This window comes from Botryllus schlosseri, chromosome 16 (genome assembly GCF_051294905.1).
Source record: "Botryllus schlosseri isolate E-star chromosome 16, Bs_hap1, whole genome shotgun sequence".
Taxonomy (NCBI): Eukaryota; Metazoa; Chordata; class Ascidiacea; order Stolidobranchia; family Styelidae; genus Botryllus; species Botryllus schlosseri.
The window spans coordinates 20345653-20360952 of NC_137251.1; the positions used below are offsets into that span (position 1 = coordinate 20345653).

The following is a 15300-nucleotide window of genomic DNA, read 5'->3' on the forward strand; positions in this document are numbered from 1 at the left end:
TGTGATACCAAATCCTTACTGATTGAGTCCCGTAAAATTCTGAATCCCCATCTCCTTGGGGCAACTCAAGACTCGCCATCCGATCTGCATATGACTGATGTCCTATTAATAAAGTCTAGATCGAAAGTGGACGTGCTATATGAGAGATTATAAAAAAGGTTCAAAGTTATAATTGACGGCGAAACATCATGTATACAGAAAAAACAACATAGCAAAGTCACTTCTGCGCATCATCATATTGAGTTTTATGGGCGATTAGAAATTATTTCTTGGTTGCCGTATTTCGTTTGAAATTACTGTGACTGTTGAATTGTATGCAATACACTTAGCTTACAATTGACGCGTCAAAACTGATTATTTTTCGTTCATATTTTTTACATTTTAAACCAATAAATGAATGATTGATCTCTCATTCAAGAAATGGTGTGATACGGTAACCATTTGGTATCCTGTGGATATCAGCATGGCAGAAGGTGGTCACGATGAAAGCTCCGGGGTCATTGATAGCATGTCTACACCATTTTCACCCGGAACAAGTGGTGAGTAATGCCTGTCATAATTAATACCAATATTAATATTGACCAGATAAAATAGTTGAAACATTTTTCAAGTAAAACATTTTGCCCGGATTTTGCTCTCTTTTTAATCATGCCACGCAATACAATATTATGTATGAATGATCCGCAACCTTGACTCAAGGTGAAAATGTCAACTGCCCTTTCACCGTTGTGGATGGAGATCATATCGTCAACAACATCACCAATCTGGATGAAGAAGTAGGCTAAGTACTTCACACCAAAGTGAATGTAGCATTCTTACGTTCAATATGGTATCTCATTCGGGAAGAGCAAGCCAGTCTGTGCTTGACTCAAGACAAATTTATCCCTAGTTATGCACGTTTACTGGTGTCGACTGTCGAAATATGTCTGACTGTGGCAATCGAAGGTTTTGGAAATTGATTCGAAGTAGGCCTACAGTTACTTCATGTAAAGTGCAGAGAGTACGCGGAGTTGCTTTCGAAAGAGGAGGACAGTATTATACGTGAAGATAGAGAAATATGGTGCAACTGGTGATGGGCCCGACTACAACTGCTTGTTAGGAACTAGAATCGGGAAAGGAAGTTACCGAACAAGTGAATGAACGATCTGTGCGTACCGTTGCTGCTACCCAACGTAACGATCGTGGCTCGTCCCTGATCTATTTATTTCACATTGTTGCTGCCATGATAATGAATCGATATGCGGCCGTACGGGCATCATGCGCAAACACTTCGGCGAAGCTGCAGTTGTTTGAGCCTTTCCACATTTTAAGTGAATGAAATAGCGCTGATATAAGGTCATATTGGAGGATATGTCAAGAAACATGTTTCAGATCGTTCTACAATTTACTTGGAGAACGAGAATGCATTTACGTTACATTCCGTTTGAAACAGATGCAGCTTGTTGTGTATACCGGTATCTGGTTTACAATTGGAATAGACTGTTGACTTCTAACAGCAGACACGCTACAACTACCAAGTGTGAAGCTGTGAACTGGTTTATTGTCAAGACAGGAACGCAGCAGTAGTAAACAAGGAGTCAACACGGTGACAGAATAGCACGTGCACAGTAACGAAATGGGGCAACACTAAAAGTTGTTGTCTAGCACAATCAATTAATCATCAATCATTCACATTACAACATCGACTCCCTGACAATATGATGTAATACATATATTTGCACTGCACAGTGATGATAAATTCCATACCCATTCCGATTGCCTTTGATATCTGCACCACAACAGGAAAATATCAGGTCGATGTAATGTAACCATATCCTTTATGAAGGATATGATGTAACTACTAACATGCTGCTAAAGCCAAGCAACCGGTGAAAATGTGAAACTAGGGAATTTACCTTTGCAGCTACTAAATATTTATATCGAGTATCCTAGAATGAATTTTGAATCCATAAACTGGCTTGCAGCATACGAAACTAACAGGTACATACAAAAATCAACCATAATAGACAACTTCAGCCTACCCCTTAGCAGGCTTAGAAATCGGTCTTAGCAACGCCTGACATTGCGGGTGAAATCCCTCAAGGCGCAGTATTGAAACGGACTTAGGACTGAGTGGTGTGGCTTAAGCCCGAGAATGGGCATAAGTTAGGCTTACCATATTTTGGAAATGTAAAAAGAGGACACTTTTTCAGAAATTTGCAAGATGCAAAACCGGAGTAGAATCCTCAGAAACCGGTAAATTTTTCCCACTTTGTGATCGGCTGACTAAAAAAAGGTCATCTCTTTCGCTCAGAGCTCGAAATAACGTTTTTCACTCCACATTGTCAAGTGGATGACTAAAAAAAAAAATGTCATCTTTTCGCCACCGTTTTTCACTCCGAAATACCCGCCGGAGCTTCACTTCTCTGCTAATTTGCAGCATATCACTTTCAATTTGCTCTAAATCTTACCTAAACTTTCAAAAAAGAGGACAAAATCTCAAAAAAGAGGACAAAAGGGCGTCCTCCGAGGACACTTTCAAAAAGTCAAAAAAGAGGACAAATCCTCTTAAAAGAGGACGTATGGTAAGCCTAGCATAAGTCCAATTTTTGAAACCCACTGATCCATTTAGATACTCAGTCGCATCGCCTCTCTGTTGAAAATGGTCATTTCCTCATGACTCCATGTTTTGTTGATGAATCGTTCTTTGATGTGTTTTGATAAGTTGAGGTTTATGTCTACAGATGGAACTCCGTCCTTGGTAGGAACGAGGAAATGTTTGATAAATGATTGACTTTCTCAGAAAAAAACGCCAAGATGATAGAATTATCCTCATATCACTAAGCAATAATATCAAGAGAAACTGTGCAGTGAACAGCAAGGTGGAGAGGTCAACGTGACAATGGACTCGGTGACGGAAACAGTCTATATTATATTAGCTCACGCATTATATTTCGGATAATTAAATGGTACAAATATATGGTAATAATGTTCGGCCGCCCCCTTCCTCCGTTGTTGTTAAAATGTGGATTACTATACCTGGGAAGTTGAGAACCCCTGCTTTATGTGATAGCAACTAAAATCCAACAGACATAGGTTAAATGTTGAACTTTTTAAACATAGTCTAGTATTAGGAATGCTTGAATGAAATTCATCAGCGGTCTAACATCGTCTAACTATTAATCACAGTTCCTGTGAAATCAGGGAAGTTTGCTGAAGAAGACGTTGTCAACAATCAACTATCAGTGAACATTGTAATTGGGCAGCAGATTAACAATCATCCGAATAAGGCTGTGCCGTTTGTTGGACAGTTGGACCGAAAGCAAGGTGTGATATATGTTGCGGTTGTTGTTATTTTTTGCTTTTCGACCTCTTTGACTATATTTTTATTGTTGTTGGTAGAGCAAATCTTTGTTGCACTAAAATCGTGAAAAAGTTTCACCTAGTTTTAACAAAAGTTGCCGTATAAATTAGCACAATCAACACTGCACTATAAAAACTAGCTTCCTAGTTGACAACTAACACTGAAGCTTCATCCAATCCGTATTGGAAGCGTTATTACGAAACAATGTCTCTTCCGTTGTCACTCACGAGATAGCGTAGTGGCATGTCCCCACAGCTCCAACATCAATGGGTTGCGGACTCGAGTCCGACCGAGGTCAACTCCAGAATTCCTACTTAAGTGTTGGAGGCCCATGCACGCCATCTCATCAGTGTAAGTATCTCATTAGTGTTTTATAAAAGCCTAAATGTGGGCCTTGCTACAAGTAGGCATAAACGGAGTAGAAATGAAGAAAATTGACCAGGAGTAAATGACCATGGTCGTCGACAAACAACATGAATACCACAAACAACAGACAAAGTCACACAGGATAAATTAAAAGACGAACGGAGAGAGTAACAGTTCCTATACTATAATATTACTGCGCCCCTAAAAGCTGACCTCTACATTTTAATTCAAAATTCAAAATAATTCTTACAGAGAAAATGACTAACGGGCCGCACATTCATCTCAGGCAAGTCGCAGGATAGACATCCTTCTCATGGAGTGTTGCCATCTTGACAGAGATCGTGGTTATCGCTTCTTACTTGTAAAATACCGAATGTATACGTACGTACAGTTTTAAACACACAATTTAACTGACCCAGCTATTTATACAAAAATTGACCTCGAAATACTAGACTCAACCTGTTTGCGTCTGTGCGTGATTGGCCAAAAGCCAAATCATATATCCAATTCTAATATAGTTCGGCAGTGACGCGCCTGGTTGCGGTTGTTGAACTTCTAGCTTACAAGCCAACTTTTGCGTCACATCGATATGCTGTGAATCCAGCACATAGCAGTTTGTTTTTTCAAATTAAAGAGAGTGGAGCCATACTGGAAATACTTTTATAGTATGCTTTTAAATCATTGTAGGTTACTTCTGATAGTTCAAGTTCAATTACTGTATAAGAAACGATTCGGTCGTAAACCGCATCTATTTGCAGATTAGAAATTTCTTCACATCTTATTATTCAGGTTTCAGCCCTACAAGATTGATACAAATTTGCAACGACAATACTAAGATACTGACCGCTACTGACATTCTGGACGACTTCAGATTTACCGAGCTCCAATTGCCTGACTTTGAAGTTTACCCGCAAATGCGAAAAGTGGCCGTGCGAGATTTTTTCGAAGGTTGTTTTGATAGCATCACCAATCAACGATTTCTGAATATAAGTCTTCATAATCAACAAACGAAGGAGGTCAGGTCTACATGCCAACACGAAATTGAAGCTAAAATGATCGGAATTGACGACATAATGGCATCCATATGGCTGAGAGAGAAAGCAGACTTGTCAAAAGCAGTTGGAGTGACAGCTATTGTCGCATCTGCCGGATCGGGAAAATCTACACTTACACGAAGAATAGCTAGACAAGCGCTCGGTATATATGCAACAGATGAAGTCCGGGATTCGCGGTCTCGCATTAAAAAGATGGTGCGTTATATTGAATTGAAGGATATTCAAGTGAAGGGCGAAATTAAACCATCGAAATTTTTATTTGGGGGGCTGTACCGATACGAGGAGGAAGAAGATGACGCATTCGAATGGCTAGATGAACATCAATCTGAAGCTATTTTAATATTTGACGGGCTTGACCAAGCAAGGTGGGATTTTGATGAGAAAAATCTCCGAATGATAGGGAAGTACGAAGCAGCAGACTCCTGGACAATAATGTATAATATTCTCTCCCGTAATATCCTCCGTGGTGTTAAAGTCTTCATAGCATCACGTGAGTTCAAGGTGTCGGAGTTACCGGACAAAGCGCGACCTGAAACCATCATTATGCTAAACGGTCTTACTTTGGAAGATGCGCATAGGCTGTTCGCCTTTTTACTCAAAGGGGAAGGTGAGGATCGCTGGCAGAAAATTAGGACTATGTCACCAAGATTGTTCAAGTTAATCTCCGTACCCGTTTTCCTGATTCTAACAGCAGTTGTGATGGGAAGAGATCCAGGTAAACCTCCTCCAACAACTATAACAGAACTATACAAGAGCATTATATTAGCCCTGCGAAGCGTCGCAAACATTCGAAATTGGGATGAAATTTTATGGATAGTCAACAAACTGAAAGCGTTAGCATTTCAAGGCATGGAAGAAGGGAAGGTCATGTTTACGGATAAAGACTTGAAGATATTTGGACTTTCCGCAGTGGAAGTTCAAGATTTAGTAACGAAAGTTCCGGGGAACAATCTACTCAGCCGACATTTGATGCCAGGAGATTCCACATTCTTCTTTTGCCATCAAAGCATTCAAGAATATCTGGCAGCGATCTTCATAGCGGAAATGGAGATCAACGAATTCTGTCGCTTCGATGAGGAACATCTCCATGAAGAACGATGGTCCGTCGTGCGAAGATTCGTGACAGGCGTTCTCTTCTCGAAACAACAAAATGATCTTTACAGAGGTCAGGAATCCTACATTCAAGCGCGATTGATAATATCGGATTATAAACTGTTGTAACGAGCCCGACTGAAGTCAAATCCATATTATAATCGTTGGGTAGGTCATTTAGTTAGTTCACTAATCTATTAATGGTCAGAACCGAAGTGGTCAACGCTTTAAGTCATCGGATCATGAGCCATAAAATGAATATCGGCATGTAGCATATTTCGAAATAATGGGAAATGGAACGGGTTGAAAAACCCTGCAGCCTCCACAAATCCGTTTGCGAGATCGCTTGAGTGTATCAATATTCCAGCATGTTCAGGTACACTTCTTATAATCATTTTAACTTATCGACTAAACTAAATTGGAGTACAAATGTGTTTTACGGCAACACAGTTTACGGTAGTAAATTAATTGATTATACAACGCTGCAGTTGCAAACTGCACAGTAGCTGACAGTAGCATTCTGTAGGAATATAATTGGACTTGAAAATTATCTCCAATATGGGAAACTGAGAAGTGTGCTGCCAAAACACAGTGTTGGGATCAAGTCACTACCTTCGAGTCACGAGTCATTTCGAGTCATTGCACATTTTGACTCGAGTTAAGTCAAGTCAATCGATTTTCAAAGGTGACTCGAGTCAAGTCAAGTCACTCGATTTTTGGAGGTGACTCGAGTCAAGTCGGTTCAAGTCAAGTCAAGTCACGAGTCAAGTCACAATTCAAGTCAAGTTGTCTTTTCAAAGTATGAGGTATGCTACTTCATGGCATTTTGCTAGCTGTCTGTAATACAGATTGAGTGGTCATTGATTTTGAACCGATGAACGAATATAGAGTGAAGTATACAAGCAAGAAGGCGCTGTATCGATCACATATAAGTAGAACTGCTAAACCTCAGTTTATAGTTACCAGCCAAGATAGAGAATAGATACGAACTGATAAGATGCAATACCTTACGCATTTACAAATCTATATGATGCAATTCGAGCCAGCGCCAATGGTTGAGGACTATATAAACTATATTCGAATTCAGTTTCAATAAAACAATAGGTTTGGTTAAGGTAAAAACAGAGAACAGAATTTACTTTACTATACGAGTTTACGACTACCTAAGCTGTAAGCTTCGATCAATTAGTTTGCGGTCAATTCATTAGTGAGAGAACAATGGAGGCTCAGTAAAACGCACCATCATTAATTGATTGGTCGCTCTCACGGGTTACACCAGTGTATGGCGAACAATTCGAACATATGCAAGATGCAGTGATTTTAATCAAAGCCGATTACTTGATGACTTGAAATTGACTCGTGAATTTTGCTCCGAGTCACGAGTCAATCCACATTTCTGATATGCCGAGTCAAGTCAAGTCATTTTAGCAAAGTGACTCGAGTCAAGTCAAGTCATGCGAAAAAGGTGACTCGAGTCTGACTCGAGTCATCCCAACACTGCCAAAACATCGACGGCGAGAAAACCTTGGCCGACAATGACTACAGTATGTTCGCCGAAACCTTCGATATGTATATGACCAATCCTCCATTGTTCATATAGGCGCTTGAATATCAGTCGCCGCATAGTCGTGTCCTGGCAATCTGAGCAGCCCCACAATGCCATCCGCAGAGGAAAATTGTGCACCCGTTGAAGAAATGCCAACTTGAACTCGTTTGCATCTCACGAAATAGGTTTATCCTTTAGTTTAGTATGACAAGTTTGGATGATTTCAGTCTTTTTCGAAGATATAGCAACTGGGAAGCCACGAAATACCAACATGCAACAAAGTAATTATTAACCACACCCCAATAACAACTAAAAGTAATAATTATCCTACCGTCATTTCCGAAGACGCCCCCTCCCTCAGCTCACCGGTAATTCTGATCACGTGGGCTAGAGCAGCCTTTTTTAGCTCACGGTCGAAAAATAGTCGGTGGGCCGGTCGATCAAAATGCAATTATTATTATAACTGTTGATGAAAAGGGGAGTGACGCATTTCGCCTTTGAGGCCAGGTGCGTCACGGACTAGAATATGCGGTCGGTACACCACAATGTGGGCAATACCCGATTTACAATTATGTACCTCACACTGGAACGAACTCTGCAACATGAGATAATATTTCGGGGATATCAATAGATTTTCGAGTGTTGCAGCGATTTTGAACTCGCGCGCCCGGTCTAATAAAAAGTTTCGATGAAAATTATATCGATGGCAGTGCAGCAAAACATGCTCGACTGTTTCAGGTACTGTACAATGGTCACATAGATCAGTATCGCTACATCCAATGTTGTATAAATGCGCACTCAGGCGGCAATGACCTGAACGAAACCGAAATATTAATCGTTCGTAGAGCCTATATCGATGCATAGATGGAAAGTGGCCATTAGTCAATGATGTATGGAAATTTCGATAGTGACCTCCTTGCTCATTTCGTTGATATTCGGCGTTCCCAGTCGCTTTACAGTATTGCCCTACTTTGGCTTTCGCCTCAGTGTGGCAAATGTCTTCTGGAATTGTCTGTGAAGGGGCATTTTCGATCTCGATCCTGGCAGCTTGACAAGCCAATTTGTCGGCAAACTCATTGCCACCAATATCAGCGTGTCCCGGTACCCAGAATGCAATTACAATCCAAATCTAAAATGCAATTAGGGGAGATGTGGTACCGATGGATCAAAAATTGGAAAATGATCGCTGGCCCCGAAATGTTCAGCCGAAAACAGCAGGTCTTTTGCTGGCTCAGCACTTTGATACAAGCTCTACCTATCGCGCACATGTACATGAATATCCGTCTTTTCAAAAAATATTTATGGACGTTCAAAATTTGTTGCTCGAACGTGTCATCGGTCCCCACCCGGTGGGTCCAATGGCACACGACCCTGGGACCTATGACACATATACCCTAAATACCTCAGATGTGACAACTTTTCTTGCTCAGTATTATAATCTAAGCTACAGTAAGCCAAAGAAGAATGTTTGATCGCAACCGTCCAAAAATAGAATAAATATTAACTCAAATGTTATCATAAAATCACGTTTCGATTTAGGCTCGGACTTATAAATTTGAGGGTACATACATATTGCCCGAAAATCGACAGTGTGACTTCCAAACACCTCGTTATAGCGATAAAACATCATATGCAATTATTACATAAAGATTTTTTGTACGTAGGCATGTTTCATTTGTTTTATGATTAGTATGCTTGATTATTTTGCTTGATTTGGCTGTTGTATCATCGGTCCCCACCCTACGAATTTTATACATGAATCGAAAAAAATTCCACTCAAGGAAAATACTGAAAAAAATAATAGGTGCCATTATATAGCCTGATACAAGCCCTGCACTTCACAATAAAAATGATTGCTGGTTTGCTCGTGTTGAAGGTTACAAAGAAAAATGTTTATGCCGATATAAATTTACTTTACACCCCCCAAAACAAAAAACATCTGTGAGAGACCCCATAGCTCGCGCACGTCGAATTTTTTTGTATGCGAGGGAAGATTTTGCCAGCAAGCAATTGTGGACAAGTTCACGGAGTGTAATCATGGAATTATCATAGAGAATTTTCAAAGTATTTTCGGTCCCAGTGATCCATCGGTACCACATCTCCCCTACCATAAAAGTATGCAACCGTTTTTGCATGCATAGTATACTAAAGAGTTTGTGTTCATGTAATTTTACTTTAGTGTGTCTGCAGATTCGAACAAAATTACCTTGCCCAGATAAACGCGCTGTCACAGAGATTCGATCTCTAACACAACCTTCCGTGCCGAAGGCCGTATATTAGCCCAGTGCTCTTCAACCTTTTTCGTCGCGGTACACCTTTTTAATGTTTACTCAAAACTCGTACACCCCTAATGAAATTATACACCGATTCCACAGTAAGCCTAGCTCAGGGTGTTTAAACTTTTAGCTTTACATTGCCGCATTTCGATTACATATACAGCATTCGGCCGCATTCCAACGGAGATTCGTCATGGCCCATTTGGACGATAAATACTCATACTAAATTGGCTACCGGTTTCTCCGCACGGCGGAGAGTCCTTTTGGTGTTCTGTGCCATCACTGATCTCTTGAGATATAGTCCTACCTTGCATATGAAAGTTACTAACTGTAGAAGAATATCGTCCCCGCAGGCTTACTATATTTGCACCAAAATTGCGAATATAAATGTTAGGAAAAGTTATTGGGATTCAGTTTCAAGTCTCGCGGAGCGCGAAAATTTCTCAACCTCATGAATGAATTTCGTCGATATTATTGGTCGTTTCACATATTACTATCAATTACTTATCCATTCTCAGTGCACGCGATGAGATTAACCAGTAGAGCTGATCGAGGGGGTGTCTTCTATAATTTTGGGCACAAAATTAATGACGATTCAACATCCGGTTTTTATTTTTCACATTGTTGCATATTGTTATTTCTTGACGTCCGATCAGGATGGTTGGTATAGTCAAGATATATCATTAACGCCCAAAGGTACCACGAAAACCATCATTCGTGAGACGCACACGCTTCCCACTTGGTATTTCGTTATGAGTCGCAACATTTTCCTCTGTGGTTGGACTTTGCACTGTGGGGCTCACATTCCGAAGACACTATTATTAGGGTTGCGTTTAAAACAAATGGTTGTTTAAAACACTTTGTTTGAAAGGTCTCAAACACGCGGCCCGCGGGCCGCATGCGGCCCGCCAGAGCATTTTGTGCGGCCCGCGACGACATTTTAGATTATTATTAATTTGACAATATATAAGTGTCACACATATCTATTCAGGTTATAAAGTGAAAATTCTCTCTTATATTGCACCGAAAGCCTTAAACTATTCACCAAACTTCACTATCACATCACTTGCAAACGCTACAATGCAGTGGAAGATTCACTATTTCGCCACATTTCCAATTCATAATGACAAAACCTGACCCTTAGACGATTCGTGACAGAAATTTTTGAGTTGGACTTGGACGCGACCTTTCTTAGAATTACTCAGACTCGGGCTAACTCGATGGCAAAATGAAAATGACCCGAGTGGACTTAGAGTGACTCGGAATGCCGTGAACTTGTTAGAACCATTTACGCGACAAATAGTAGTAGATTAGAACAGGGGCGGGCAACTTCTCCAGTCGACGGGCCGGATATAGGAAGATTAGGTACTTGGCGGGCCTGATTGCTGAATCGATACATTATTCGCCCATTTAACCACATATACAAGAAATAAATCGTATTTAATGAATGTATTATAACGACAGCAATGTCTCTTCAAAGCCATTCCTCGCCGATAATGAAGAAGACAATGGGGATTTAAGAATAACATTGTCATACAGGCGCCACCATGTCTGGTTCTCTCTGATCAATCAACACACGGTGCAATGCCTAATTAAGATTTCAAGGCGTTCGAGCGTTCGTTAAGCCCGGTAAACCTAATTTACCAAGATGTCAATTCATTAGGGTTGAGTAGGTGACGAGATAGCGTCGTTGTTCAACTGTGTGGCCTAATTAATCGCGATATTGAATTCATGCGGCCCGCGTTCTCTACAAATTTGAAAAGTGGCCTGCGACCCGTTTTGAGTTGGCGAGCGCGGTGCCTTACAAAAGCCTAGAAAAGTGCCATGCTACAAGTCGGCGGTTACGGAATCAAAAATAAGAAATATCAGCGTGGTGTAAATGACCATTGTATTCGACAAAAATCATGATTACCACTGACGACATTAGGGTTGAGTGCATCGCAAATGCCGATAATGCAAGTCTTCTCGCTTCGACGAACTCACGCTTAAGCTCCACTCTCGCAACGCTGTGTAGTGCGCGTACACGTATATAATAACATAAAGTCACTAAAATTTGACGTAGTAAGCAAGTAGTGGGGAATCTCGGCAGACTGGGTCCGCGGGCCACATTATCATGTAAGACAGAAAACTGTCCGCGGGCCGGACAAAATCCCTTCGCGGGCCGTATGTTGCCCGCCCCTGGATTAGAAGATCGCAGCTTGGTATTTTGCTAACCAAGCAAGTAGCTATGGCAACCATTGGCAATCTGTTAGTTACATCTTCGGTCGCTAACCCATGTTATTAAGGCCACTTAAAGTTACCGAGTACCGTAGTGGTACGCTCCAACGATGTAAAAGCAATGGGCCGTTCGGCGTTCCGACATTTCAATCACCAGGACACATTCAGTAATATATTTATATTATATTTATAATTTTTTAATGCTCCTATATTTGAAGAAATTTGGCTATGAGATTAATAGCCTACTTATCAGAAGTATACCCGAATCCTGGATTGGAATTACAATGCTCAATTTAAAAATCTGTTAAATTCAAAATATTCATAGTAGCTGAAAAATTATAACCCGATAGCTTTTATGATGTCATCATACATTTGTCCACCCATATGATGTCTATATCTTATAATTAATCTATGTCAGGTACAACAATAATTCTATTCAAATAGTTATAAATGTGACGATTCTTTTCGTACCAGTCCTAAATTGATACAAGAGTAAATCACATTTTGACGATGTGTTTTTACTGTTAGTCTGCTGGATCGGCTCACTTTCAATAGGAAAATTCAATACCGCCAAATAAGGCCTACTTGGAAAGACATAGAATACCCCTATAAATGCTGCGGCCCGCGGCGTCGTCAAAACCGGAAAACTGGCCCGCGAGCACATTTGAGTTTGAGACCTTTAGTTTAAAACATGTTTTAAACAGTGTTTTGAACAAAGGTATTTAAAAAAATCATATTAAGTTGTATTATTATGCAATAATTGTGTAAATACTTTCCAAAAAACATGTTATACGAGCCTACGGACGATTACCAACCGCTATAGCAGACGTATACGGTATGGGATGGTTGGAATCAATGTTCCCTCTAATTTTTGACGAGTCTGCGCGCACTCACCAACTCACTGCGCGGTACCTTGGCCAACAGTGCGTAATGACTAAAAAAAAGGTCATCACGTCGGATTTTTTGTGCACAGCGTAGATTTTCTCTGCGCAAAGACCATGTCAGCACTGCGCACTGCGCACGTGCGCAGCTTAGAGGAAACATTGGTTGGAACCCTCGAAATAGTCGGTACAACAGCTATGGTACATAGACATAGATCATTACTACATAATGAATGTTCTGATGATGATGACCGCCGACCGTAAATTGCCGCAGAACGATGTAGTCTTGGTCAAAGATATTTTTGTTCCGTATATGCCGGGGTTTGTAAGCCTATTTCGTCAAAGGAGCTATATTTACCCTACATTTTCAGCGGTCATTGTGGATCCACTATGGCGTCACAATTGAATATACCTGACGTAACGGCTTAAAAAAAGTTTGTTTAAAATTGATTTTTGGTTCAAATGTAACTCTAACTATTATATTACAAACGAAAATCCAAGTCACCCTGAGTCGCGCTAAACGGGAAGAAAACTTTCAAGTTGAATAAAAATCTCTCAAAGATTTGAGAACCATTTCGTTAATTCATATTGCATATTGACGGCCGTAAACACACGCTAATTTAATTATGTGTAGACGGCCGCATAATTATTGCTTGATGACTGCATGCGGCCGTAGGTCCGCAAGTTGGCCAACCCTGACCTAGTCGAAATAAGGATGAGCAAGGATACAACGTATAGGATAAGGACGGGTAAGCCGGCCCCGGCCCGCAGACAGTTTTTAGTCTTAAATGAAAATATGGCCGGTGGTCACAGTCTTCTGCAATTCTCCACTACTTGCTTGTTACGTCAAATTATAGTGACTGTAGGTTATTCATTTTTTTCGGACATAAATAAATATTTGTTTTCTTTGTGTCCGACTTGCAGCCAGAGTTCAAATGACCTGTACAAAACTTTGATCGATCACAGATGTCTTATTGACTTCAACAAAGTACATAACGTTAATAATTTCATAGAATACTGCTTTGGTCTCCATGCTTCAAACTTAATGTTTACATAAAATATGATTAACCCTTGTATAGGTGGATGAACACGCGGTTCATGCATCGATTTAGTAATCCTGTCAGCCAAGTAGGCTACTTCATTTCCTCATATCTGGCCTGCCAACTGGGGAAGTTGCCCGCTCCTGGTATAGGACATACAAAATACTAATCAGGGCTCGAGGTTATCGGATCAGCATCTAACACAATGGTTCCCAAACTTGACCTATGCCCACTGCCCATCAATAAACATCTCGCAGCAAGTAACAATTCAAAATGTCGGAGCTATATCGCGGCAGTTTCCTCGAGAATCACTATAGACTAATATCGCAGGCTGATCACATGTTAACTCTACCCTGTTCTGCTCCAAATGGGACCAATAAGTCAATTACCAACGGTCAAATGATAAGAAATATTTGCTTATGACATCATTAAATGAATGTAATTTGCAAGCTGCGTACAAGCTGCGTTCTTCGAAAATGTACAGAACGTATAATTATAATTTTGAACATTGATCAGGGCATAAGAATATACATTCATGAGCTTATTGCAGATTATTCACTTCGGACGGGTTCATTCTTATTAATTCCTTTGTTGAAAACTCCTGCAACCCAACGGCCTCGGGCTATTCTAGTGTATCTATGATACTGTATTCTCATAATCAAGACACGTACGTATAGATACACTAAATCGCGCCACGCGCGCGAATTTTTTTAACTTTGAATCCATCTGCCCTAAAATATTCCACCATTTTGAATATTACGAATATTCCCGAAAAATGTGGGAATGGCATTGTCCCATTCGCCCCTGGCTACGTCAATGCGGTGAACATCAGTTCTATTGGAAGGTCGCTTTGTCTTGCTAATGTTCATTAGGGCTCTTCAAAAATTACTTTTTTCTCAAATCGTACTGGCTACTTGATAAAATTGTTAGGTTACCTAATTCAAGCCTCCACCCCAAATTTGGTTCAATGCCAATCAGTAGCCGCATTGCTATTGGAGATTAAAGTTTCTATTTATTATATAAATATAAATAACAAAAAAAATGTGTGGCAGTGGAGTCATTGCCATCGAAAAACTTGGATTATGAATAAAATAGTATTTACGGTAACCAATTCATTATTTATTTATTATAGTGGTGACTTGTAGAGCACCAAAGCTGTCTGTTAAAATAACGTAATCATTGATGTCATTTGTAATCTATTCAATATGAGCCATATAATAATTCCATATAAAAATGAGACTCGCGTCTGCTACTCATCACCCTGAAAGATATGCATACGCACTAGTGGATCGATAAATTCTCTAGTCCTTCTCCGCTCGTGTTTTTTAAAGATCTGGTCCGACTTCGGTCTGAATCCTAGGCCGGATTCTTGAAATTACCATGATCCGGTCCGAAAAACCGTTATCTGAAGTAAATATGTCAACTTGGACGTAGCATGTGGTTTATTTCGCTGAACGTTTCACTTTAACTATTGATTCGCGGGT

At 40.3% G+C, this 15300-nt stretch overlaps 1 protein-coding gene across 1 annotated transcript in view; it reads left to right on the forward strand.

Moving 5' to 3' along the window:
- Positions 1–415: 415 nt before the first annotated feature.
- Positions 416–15300, forward strand: part of LOC145459354 (uncharacterized) — a 34252-nt gene continuing 19367 nt past the window's right edge. The window contains exons 1-4 of the mRNA XM_080338005.1: positions 416–539; positions 2193–2235; positions 3169–3306; positions 4499–5929. Coding sequence (XP_080194131.1) covers positions 483–539; positions 2193–2235; positions 3169–3306; positions 4499–5929 — 1669 coding nt within the window. The 5' untranslated portion in view covers positions 416–482. The remainder of the gene's footprint in view (positions 540–2192; positions 2236–3168; positions 3307–4498; positions 5930–15300) is intronic.